The sequence below is a fragment of the Prionailurus viverrinus genome, chromosome E3, assembly GCF_022837055.1.
Source record: "Prionailurus viverrinus isolate Anna chromosome E3, UM_Priviv_1.0, whole genome shotgun sequence".
Classification (NCBI taxonomy): domain Eukaryota; kingdom Metazoa; phylum Chordata; class Mammalia; order Carnivora; family Felidae; genus Prionailurus; species Prionailurus viverrinus.
In genome coordinates, this window is record NC_062576.1 from 9,856,416 (window position 1) to 9,867,477 (window position 11,062).

General features: G+C 47.5%; 1 protein-coding gene across 1 annotated transcript; it reads left to right on the forward strand.

Moving 5' to 3' along the window:
* The first annotated feature begins 7,246 nt into the window (after positions 1-7,246).
* CCL26 (C-C motif chemokine ligand 26) lies at positions 7,247-10,099 on the forward strand. Its single transcript, XM_047839271.1, has 4 exons — positions 7,247-7,303; positions 7,565-7,721; positions 7,814-7,928; positions 9,902-10,099. The coding sequence occupies exons 2-4, from the start codon at positions 7,649-7,651 to the stop codon at positions 9,996-9,998; spliced, it is 285 nt and encodes a 94-aa protein (XP_047695227.1). The 5' UTR covers positions 7,247-7,303; positions 7,565-7,648; the 3' UTR covers positions 9,999-10,099.
* Positions 10,100-11,062: the final 963 nt, after the last annotated feature.

The following is an 11,062-nucleotide window of genomic DNA, read 5'->3' on the forward strand; positions in this document are numbered from 1 at the left end:
TATATTATTTTATTATAATAAGAATAGAATGTCAAAACAGGGCATAGATACTACATACACATATAGAAAATTAGTTGTTGATAGAAAATGTTTACATTGGAATAACAATCAAAACGAAAATTTCGTTTTGCCTATTTTCCATTTATTAAAAAGGTCTTCATGTTGTGAAAATAGTTCCAACTTCTTTTCTAAACTTCTAGTCTAGCAATAAAATCAGTATATGTCTCCTATTGGCAAAAAATAAAATATTTGACACATCAGATAATATACAATGACTACAACAGTAATTTTACCATATAGGGATTTACCTCACTCTGAGGCACTTCACGCACGAAAACTATTCATTTGTTTCTTTTTTCTTAACTTTCTTTTTTCTTTTTTAAAATTTACATCCAAATTAGTTAGCATCTAGTGCAACAATGATTTCAGGAGTAGATTCCTTAGTGTCCCTTCCCCATTTAGCCCATCCCCCCTCCCACACCCCCTCCAGTAGCCCTCTGTTTCTTCTCCATATTTATGTCTCTTCTGTTTTGTCCCCCTCCCTGTTTTTATATTATTTTTGTTTCCCTTCCCTTATGTTCATCTGTTTTGCCTCTTAAAGTCCTCATATGAGTGAAGTCATATGATTTTTGTCTTTCTCTGACTGACTAATTTCACTTAGCATAATACCCTCCAGTTCCATCCACGTAGTTGCAAATGGCAAGATTTCATTCTTTTTGATTGCCCATTAATACTCCATTGTATATATACAATCTTCTTTATCCATTCATCCATCGATGGGCATTTGGGTTCTTTCCATGCTTTGGCTATTGTCGATAGTGCTGCTATAAACATGGGGGTGCATGTGTCCCTTCAAAACAGCACACCTGTATCCCTTGGATAAATGCCTAGTAGTGCAATTGCTGGGTCGTAAGGTAGTTCTATTTTTAGTTTTCTGAGGAAGATCCCTACTGTTTTCCAGAGTGGCTGCACCAGCTTGCATTCCCAAGGAAAATACCCAATTGAAAAGGTATATGTGCCCTCATATTCACTGCAGCATAATTTACAAAGTCCAAGATATGGAAGCAACCTAAGTGTCTATCGGTGGATGCATGGATAAGGAAAAGGTGATGTATATATATGCAATGGAAAATAATTCAGCCATAAACAATCCTGCCATTAACAGGGGCGGATCTTGAGGGCACTATGCATAGCGGAGTCAATTAAACAAGAAAAGACAAATACTGTATGATCTCATTTATATGTGGAATCTTTTTTTTTTTATAAACGGACTCACAGATATAGAGAACAGATTGGTGGTTGCCAGAGGCGGGTGGGGTGGGGTATGAAATGAGCATAGCAGGGTCAAAAGGTACCAGCTCCGGGTAGAAGATGAGTAAGTCCTGGGGGTGTCCCATGTAGCACCAGAACTAGAGTTAACAATACCGTATTGTGTATATGAAAGTCACTAAGGGAGTAGGTCTTAAAAGTTCTTCCTGCATGAAAAAGTTGTAACTGTGTGTGGGGACAGATGTTAACTTATTGCGGTGACCATTTCACAATATATACGTGTCCGATCATTATGTTGTACCCCTGACACTAATACAATGTTCTATGGTCTCGGCTTCTTCTGCTTTCAGATGGCGGCTGCAGCGGTAAAATAAAGGTGGCGACATCATAAAGTCTCATATTTGTTCAAAGCCTTTGAACTTTTCAAGCTTCACCCTTTCCCCCTGTCCGCCCCCTGCACCCCCCCCCCCCCGCCCCGCCTGATTTTTCTTCTCTCCCCCAAAAGCCAGCCTACCTACTGGGCTCAGCAAGGCTCCATCCATCTGCTGAGAGGGCAGTGCTTCTGGACAGCCATGTGATGATGGCAGTCACTGCTCGGCTGTCCCCCCGAGCAGGTCAGTTCTTCCAGAGAGACAGCTTCTCTTCTTCCCCATCCCCATTTCCATTTTGGAAGCAGACCTGCCTGGAGAGGCTCATCTGGCCGAGGGAGATGTTTTGCCATCAGAAGTACTTGAATCCTCTTTGAGATCTTGCAACTCTATTTGTTCTGCAGAATTCCACGGCCTTGTTTCTCTGGATTGAATCTCTATTAAGAGTTATCTAACTTCCCAGAATTATAGTTCTGTCAGTTTCCAGAAAACACCTTCAGGACACTTAAAGATTTCTTCCCCCTGAAGCTGTGGGGTGGACTCACAGGCCTCGAGTGCTCGGCCCAAACCAGACAGCAAGAGGACCCTTTGAACGCTCAGCCCACCCACCACACTCCCAACTCCCTCTCTTCCTTGGCTCCCACCCAATCCCATCTGCGGTCATGCTGCTGCTCCTTGGTCACTTTCAAGCAGTCGCTTTTTGGCCTCTGCGTTTTCTGATTCCAGGAAAAGATACCCTGTTACTGGCTTTCCCTAGAAACGTCACCATCCTCCTGGCGTTCTAACTTCTGAGCAGTGACAAGCCCTATGGAACGGGCGCTTTTGCCAGGACGCCGTGGGTATGGCCCGGTCACAATAGTGCCAGGTGACGCTTTCCGGGGATTACCAGGAGAAACTTCTCATGGGACTCAGAATCGGGAAGAGCTGTATTCTCCCAAGCAACGAGCGGTTGGTTTTTATGTTCTGGACATTGTGAATCCTGGGACTGAGTGCACCTCCCTTTCTGTGTCAGCTCTTTGAAACTTTATCAGCTGTTGCAGCCCGAACAGGTGCAACACCTTATCTGTACCTGTCATTATTTGCCCTTTCCTTTGATATCCTCACTTAACTGCAGGACAGAACCCGGAGCAAGCTAACCTTGAGGCCCTTTCTCAGGGGAGGGGGGCAGGGGACAGGGGATGCCCAAGAGGCAGGAGAGGGCACACACTTGAGACACACCTGGCTTTGAACCTTGGCTCTGCTGCCTGAGAGCTGTGTGACCTTGAACAAATTCTCTCCCCTCTTGGAACCTCAGTTTCCTTGGCGGGAGATGGTTGGCCCACTAAAACCTCCTTCACAGGACTGCTTTGGGGATTAAGTGGAGTAACTGGGAACATGCAAATGGGAAAAAGGTTTGTCTTTTCTGACTCCAGGGAATATGTTTTTCTTGGCTTAACTCCACTCTGCTTCTATCAGACCCAAACTAGGATGGAGCCTACCTCTTGCGGGGGCTGCCCAGCTCTGGGGAAACCCTGCTAACACACTGGGCCCCCTTCTGCTCTCTCCCCGATGTCCAGATCTCACTGGGGACAGTAGACAGAGGATCCATTTCCATTCACTCAACTCTGGTCTTGTCCACCGTGTACTTCCAGGGCCTGCGGCAGTGCCTGGGTGCCTGGTGAGAACCCAGCAAACGTGTGTGACATAAATGGATTCCAGACTCTGTGCTGAAGGCTTATGAAAACCAACAAGAAGCCTTCTTCCCGGTTCCTTGATGATGAATCGCAGGGGCAGGGTGAGGGTACAAATGGGGAATAACCAGTACGTTGTCCTTCAAGGCTAAATGCAAAGATCACTTTTTTTTTTTTTTTCAACGTTTTTATTTATTCTTCGGACAGAGAGAGACAGAGCATGAACGGGGGAGGGGCAGAGAGAGAGGGAGGCACAGAATCGGAAACAGGCTCCAGGCTCTGAGCCATCAGCCCAGAGCCTGACGCGGGGCTCGAACTCACGGACCGCGAGATCGTGACCTGGCTGAAGTCGGACGCTTAACCGACTGCGCCACCCAGACGCCCCAAAGATCACTTTCTTTAATGGAAGACTCTTCTGGCACCCTAGCCTCTTTCAGATTCCCTCGATGTACATTTCTGAAGCTCCCTAAGCTTCTGCATCAAAGTACATGCCCCAGGGGTAATTGATAAGGTATTGGGTAATTGTTTTCTGCTCAATGTCTATTCCCTTCACCAGAACGTCCGCAGCAGAGACCACATCTGTCTTGTTTATCTCTGGATCTCAGCATCTCACACAGTGTGGAGAACAACAACAACAAAATCATTTGTTGCATGAATGAGTCAGTGAAGAAATGAACGGGAAGAGCTCACCGTCCAAGAAGGAAGGCGGACGGGTAAGCTGATGTGTGTGGAGAGTGCCATCTGCAATTCAGCTCTGTATAATGTGGAGCTGGAGGATGGCCACGGGATCCAGCTGGGAATGATGAAGGAAAGGCTTCCCCCAACAGATGACATGGGTTGTAGGCTGGGAGGGTGGAGTCTTTGCAGACACAGAACGGGGGTGTTCTGCCCCCAGCAGAAGGATATTCCATTGCAAAATATCCTCCAAAATATTTTGTTTATGCTCAAATCCTTGCCTAAGGATCTGCTTCTGGGAGAACCCAGTCAGCTCGGGCTGCCATTAATCACAGATATTTATTTCTGGAGCACAGAGTCCTGAAGGCTGCAAGTCAAAGGTCAAGGTGTCAGCAGACTTGGTTTCTCCTGCGGCCTCTCTCCTGGGTGTGCCGGTGGCCACCTCTTCACTGTGCTTTCAAACGGCCTTTGCTCTGTGTGCACACATTCTTGATGTCTCTTCCACCTCTTATAAGGATTCCAGTCCTATCAGATTAGGGCCCCACCCTTGACCTTAATTACCTCTTTTTTTTTTTTTAATGTTTCTTTATTCTTGAGAGAGAAGAAACTGCAAGAGGGGAAGGGGCAGAGAGAGGCAGAAACACAGGATCCTAAGCAAGTTCCAGGTTCTGAGCCATCAGCACAGAGGCCAACGCGGGCTTGAACCCACAAACCATGAGATCATGACCTGAGCCGAAGTCGGACACTCAGCCGACTGAGCCACCAACCTTAATTACCTCTATAAAGCTCTTATCTCCAAATACAGTCACACTGGGGATTAGTGAACACAATTCAGTCTATAGTGAGGCAAATCAGCTAAAAGGAAGGGGGGGCCCAGAGAGGTGAGCCAGGAGAGGCCCGATTCTGGGAGAGTGTCCAGAGTAGTGGGGAATGCAGATTATAGTCCAGACCTCGGGAGCCATATGGGATTGAGGGTTCTGAGATATCCATACATACATGGAGTGGGAAGGCCGACTAGCAGGCTGGAGGGTAGGGGTCATGGGCTTCAACCACAGGGAAGAGGATGGGGGCAAGAGAGCAGGATCCAGGATTCAGTAATTTATCTGCCATATCATTTCCTCCTCCTTCACCAAGGTATTGAAATATGCATAGACACTTTTCCAAAGAAGATGTCCAGATGGCCAACGGACACATGAATAGACGCTCAGCGTGGCTCATCATCAGGGAAATACAAATCAAAACCACACTGAGCTACTACTACCTCACACTGGTCAGAGTGGCTAAAATTAACAACTCAGGAAACAAGAGATGCTGGCGAGGAACCCTCTTTCACTGTTGGTGGGAAAGCAAACTGGTGCAGCCGCTCTGGAAAATAGTGTGGAGGTTCTTCAAAAAATTAAAAACAGAACTACCCTGCGACCTAGCAATAGCCCTACTAGGAATTTATCCAGAGGATATGGGAGTGCTGATTCATAGGGGCACATGTACCCCGCAGCACTATTAACAATAGCCAATGCTATTGGAGAACGCTGTGGTTAGTGTTCATTGTGTCCCATTTACGAAACCTTTGGGTGCCCAGCGCACTGTAGCTGCTGGAGCAGAAACTGGGGCATGAAGGTGGCCAGTAGGAAGGTGGCCAATTTGCGGGGCAAATTGAAGGCATGGGGGTGGGGGTGGGGGGCTCAGCCTGAAAAAGAGAACTTTCGGGGACAAACATGATAATGATTGTAGCAGGTGCTATTGGGGCCCCATGCATATCCCTTATCGTTCACTTCTGTGAGCCAAAGGCTGCTTATTGAGGACACCTGCCCCTGCCTCAGAGCCTTTCCCCTGATCCCAAGCACGCTTGGCCCGCTCCTAGGACAAGACAGGGATGATGGGGTGCAGCCTTCAGTCACTGACAAGCAGAGAGGTGGAGAGTTAGTATCCCCACTTCTTCACCCCACAGTCGGGCCAACTCAGGCTTGTTCTGCACCGGTGCCCCGAGCCCCTCAGAGCCACCCCCACGCCGTGGCTGCTCCTGGCAGTAACCTGCGTGATCACCCGCCTCCGTGTTGGTGTCCTCCTGTCCCCTACCTCCCGTCCCCTCTCCTCGACTGGTGTCTTCTGGGATCACGAATTGCTTGCACTGGGGTCCTCGTCTCCTCTCCTGTTTGAGGGGAACCCAAACTAAAACAATGGTCTTCAAATCGGCCAAAACCTCAATTTCTTCATCTTCTAACAGAAGCTAAGAGAAATTAGGCATTTTTAAACAGACCTGGTGAATTGGTGGAAGCAATGAAAATATAGATTTCAGCCAAATTTTTTTTTTTTTGAGAGAGAGAGAGAGAGAGAGAGAGTGTGTGTGTGTGTGTGTGTGTGTGTGAAGAGGAGAGGGGCAGAAGGAAAGAGAGAGAGAATCCCAAGCATGCTCCAAGCTCAGTGCAGAGCCCGTAGTGGGGCTCAATCCCACGCCCCTGGGATCATGGCCTGAGCCAAAATGAAGAGTCGGATGCTCAGCCAACTGAGCCGCCCAGACGCCCCAGATTTCAGCCAAATTTTAAAAAGAACCTAAAAAGACTTTGTCAAAGTCTGAGCTGTCTTAGCTTGTGACAAGGTCAGCAGTGAGTTCAGAACTGTAGTCAAAACAGTCTGGATGACTTGGGTGGGTGGTTGGGGGCGGGTGTTGTTTTAAAGGGTCTCAGCTCTGAAAAATTCTATGGTTCTAGATGGATTTTTTTCTTTTACCTTAAACTCAAAATGTTAAAGCCCCAGGGGGCATCATCTGGAGGACGGGGGTGGATATGACTGAACACAGTGTTATGAAATACAGATGTGAAAGTCCCTCTCTACCTGCCCCCCAGACTCTCCTGGGGGAAATTCACTGCCCCATTCTAGAATTCACTTTCCCCATTTTGGCCAAATCTGGCTAATATATAGATTCCTGGATACCCCTCCCCAAAAGCCTGATCCAGGAGGTACAAAGCAGGAACAGGGAATATAGGTGTGTGTGTGTGTGTGTGTGTGTGTGTGTGTGTGTTCAGGGTCCAGGCAATTGTGATGTCCTGTCTGGTTTGGAGCTCTCTAACCCTGAAGAGATAGCTTGAAGTGCCCCCAAGCAGCTCTGACCCTGTGTGTCAGGTGATGTGTGGCACTGAGAAGACAGGACGGGCACACGCCCCAGCATTGTTCTTCAGCATTCATTATCATGGCTGGGCTGCTCTGTGCTCCTGTCCTGAGACTGTCTGTACTTCACCAAGAGATAAGCAATGTTTAGGAAGCAAAGAAGGCTAGGGTCAAGAGCTAGAAATCAGTCCAGAACAACATCAATTGTGTTCTAAGGTGATTTAAGTCAGTTCTCAAGAATTACTATTTCATTCCCTCTGCCTTTGCTTTTCAAACAGGAAAGCATTGATTCAGACAAAAGCAGGGGATGGGAGAGGCAGGCAGAAACTCCCAGTGGGGTGCTGGCTCCTCCCCTTCCCTCAGAAGACTTTCCCTTTCTTTCCAGTCTTCTTCCTTGGGTAACAGGTTGTTCTTACGTGATAGGGTCAAAAGAGCTGTTTTTGCCTCAGCCACAAAATTCTCTGGAATTCTCTTCAGGGACGACTCAACCCTATAAAAGGGAGTCCAGTGGAGTCAGGAGGAACTTGGGAGGACACTGTGAAGGGCCCCGCTTGTGGCACCATGAAGAGCCTTCCTGTTGGCTTTCTTGTTCTCCTGATCTTCATCCTGAGTGTCCATCTCGGAGTTGCCACACGTATGTATGGAGCTGTCCCACTCCCTTCTCAGGCAGGCTGGGAGGAGAAGCAAAGGGCCACCTCCAGGCTCCTTCCTTTCCCTGTTTTTTAGGTGGCAGCAATGTGGCCAAGTTCTGCTGCTTCCAATATAGCCACAAGATCCTTCCTTGGAAGTGGGTGCATGCCTATAAATTCACCAGGAGCAGCTGCTCCCAGCGGGCTGTGATGTGAGTATTTCTTGTCTGGGCTTTCAGGGTTCCTACTGGCCATGTGATTGCATGGGTTCTGGGCACACCCCCACAGTGCCAGGATGAGCTCAGGATGGGAACCTGGTAACTTAGGTCATCACCCTGCCTCTGCCACTAACAAGTGTGACCCTTAGCCTTGGTTTCCTAACTTTCAAACCATGTGCCAGGCAATGTGCTAAGTGCTGGGTATAAAAGAGAGAACAGGGGCACCTGGGTGGCTCAGTTGGTTAAGCGTCTGACTCTTGGTTTCGGCTCAGGTCATGATCTCACGGTTTGTGAGTTGGAGCCTTGCATCGGGTTCTGTGCTGACAGTGTGGAGCCTGCTTGGGATTCTCTCTCTCTCTCTCTCTCTCTCTCTCTCTCTCCCCCTCCCCCCGCCCCTTCCCTGCTCACTCCTCTGTCTCTGTCACTCTCTCCAAAATAAATAAATAAAATTAATAAAAAAAATTTTTTAAAAAAGAGGGGGGCACCTGGGTGGCTCAGTCAGTTGTGTCCAACTTTGGCTCAGGTCATGATCTCATGGTTTGTGAGTTTGAGCTCCACATTGAGCTCTGTGCTGATAGCTCAGAGCCTGGAGCCTGCTTCAGATTCTGTGTCTCCCTCTCTCTGCCCCTCTCCCACTCATGCTCTGTCTCTCTCTCTCTGTCTCTGTCTCTGTCTCTGTCTCTTTCAAAACTAAATAAAAACTAGAAAGAAAAAAAAAAACAAGGTGGTTCTAAGCTCCAGCATAAGTGCCCCCATGAACCTGGCAGAAACTCCATAACCTTCTATGACTTTGTCTGTGAGGTCACACACCATCACTTCTGCCACAATCTGCCACCGGTCAACCAGTCCCTAAGGCTGGCCTATATTTCTTTCAATGGGAGTGATGTCAGAGACATTCCCAGCTATGCTTTCAAACATTCACAAAACTGCCTCTCCCTTATTCACCCCTCCCCACTTTGGGCTGTTTTTCCCTGCCTGTGCTGGGACCTGAGAGCCCCGTAAATACTACTGCACCCTGCAAGTTGTTCCAGGCTAAAGTGCCCCGGACCTAGGTTCTCATCACCCTCAGGAGTGGTCTCAGGGGACAGAAGGCTGGAGGACATTCAGGGATATCAACCACGACCCCCCACTCTCCATGAGTGCACAGCATCGTGAGAGTGCAGGAATCCCGTATAAGCGGCCACGGCAAACAGCCCAGGATAATGTGGTTAAGAATTAAACAGCATGACAGGCTTTTATCGCCTGTTTTTGCTTAAAGATTTCATATGCTATAATTCCACAAATTAAAAATAACGACAAAAAAAAAGGAGAAGAAGAATTAAGCAGCATGATGCATATGAGGTTCCCTTTGGGAGGTTGAGGCAAAGATTCTAAACTGGGTGGTAGTAATGTTTGCATCATCCGTGGATCTACTAAAAAGCAATGAATTATAATTATATGCTTTATTTTTAGTTTTTTTAATGTTTTATTTTATTTTTGAGAGAGAGAGAGCAAGGGAGACACAGAATCTGAAGCAGGCTCCAGGCTCTGAGTTGTCAGCACAGAGCCCGACGCAGGGCTCAAACTCACAAACCATGAGATCATGACCTGAGCCGAAGTCAGGAACTTAACCGACTGAGCCACCCAGGTGCTCCTAAATTATGCACTTTAAAGAGTAAATTGCATGGTGTGTGAATTATGTCTCAATAAAGCTTTTCCATTAAAACAAAAGAATTAAGAGGCATGGTACAGGTTACATGCTTCGGACTAGAGCTGTTGGAAATGGTTTCCTGGGGGAGGTGGGCCTGGAAGCATGGTCTCCAGTAGAAAACAGGGCCAAGGGGAAAGAAGGACCAGAAGACGGAACAGAAACTGTGTAACAGGTGCAGCAAGGCCAGAGAAAGTCAGTCAAGTGGCTGACCCTCCCTTTCCATCTCTTCAGGAGGCAAAAGTTCTCAGTACTGACTGTCAGCTTCTCTCTTCTGCAGATTCATTACCAAAAAAGGCCATAAAGTCTGTGCACAGCCAAAGGAAAAATGGGTGCAAAGATACATTTCTTTACTCAGAGCACAGCAGCAAATGTGACCTGTTGAACCTTCAGCCCCAGGGTACCTGGACCCTGCTCTTGAGATTGCTATCCTTGGTGGAGCCTGGAGATTTTCTTCAGCAGGAGGCCCCATGGGCTGGAGGAGGAGGAGGAGGAGGGGGAGGGGGAGGGGAGGAGAAGGGGGGAGGAGGGGAGGAGGAGGGAGAGAGGGGAGGAGGAGGAGGAAAGGTTTTAATAAAGATTTCTCCATTAAGATTTGATGTACTCCTAAATATCCTTATTCAGTAAAACCTGAATCTTCTCCAAAGAAAAGAAATTGAGTCAGTATTTTTGGCTGATTGCCTGGCTTGTCCCCCCATTCCCTGCACTGACACTGGTATGGAATTCTTCCTCATGTTTCTGTGCAACAAAACAAAACAAAGCAACAAGGGGAAGTTTAATGTGTTTGGACATGCCAATTAAATGTTTTCACGTTAGAGAGGTAAGTTTATGTTGTTTGGAAAATTAAGTTCTGTGCAACCCCTCTGTTGGTTTCGGCTCAGGTCATGATCCCAGGGTCATGTGATTGAGACCTATGTCAGGGGCTCAGTGTAGAGCCTGCTTAAGATTTTAAGATTCTCTCTCTCTCTCTCTCTCTCTGGACACCTGGGTGGCTCAGTCAGTTGCACATCAAACTTTGGTTCAGGTAATGATTTTGTGGTTCGAGCGTTCAAGCCCTGCGTCAGGCTCTCCGCTTTTAGCGAAGAGCCCACTTCGGATCTTCTGTCCCCCTGCCCCCTCTCTGCCCCTCCCTCGCTCGCACTCTCTCTCTCTCAAAAATAAAATAAAACATTTTTAAAAAAGCTTCTCTCTCTCCCTCTGCCCCCCCTCTCCTGCTAGCATGCACTCTGTCTCTCAAAATAAAAATGAAAAAAATTAAGCAACAAAGTTTATGGAGCATCAATTGAGTTGATTCTGAAATAGCAGAGAAATTGCAAACTAGGGGGAACCATGGGAAAGTCTGGAGAACAAAGGAGGAGCTCAACCTTCTAGAGAGGAAAGGAGGAAGTTTCCAGGGATTGTTTGGCACAAAAGCTCGTTGGAGGGAAAGGAGCGCTATAAC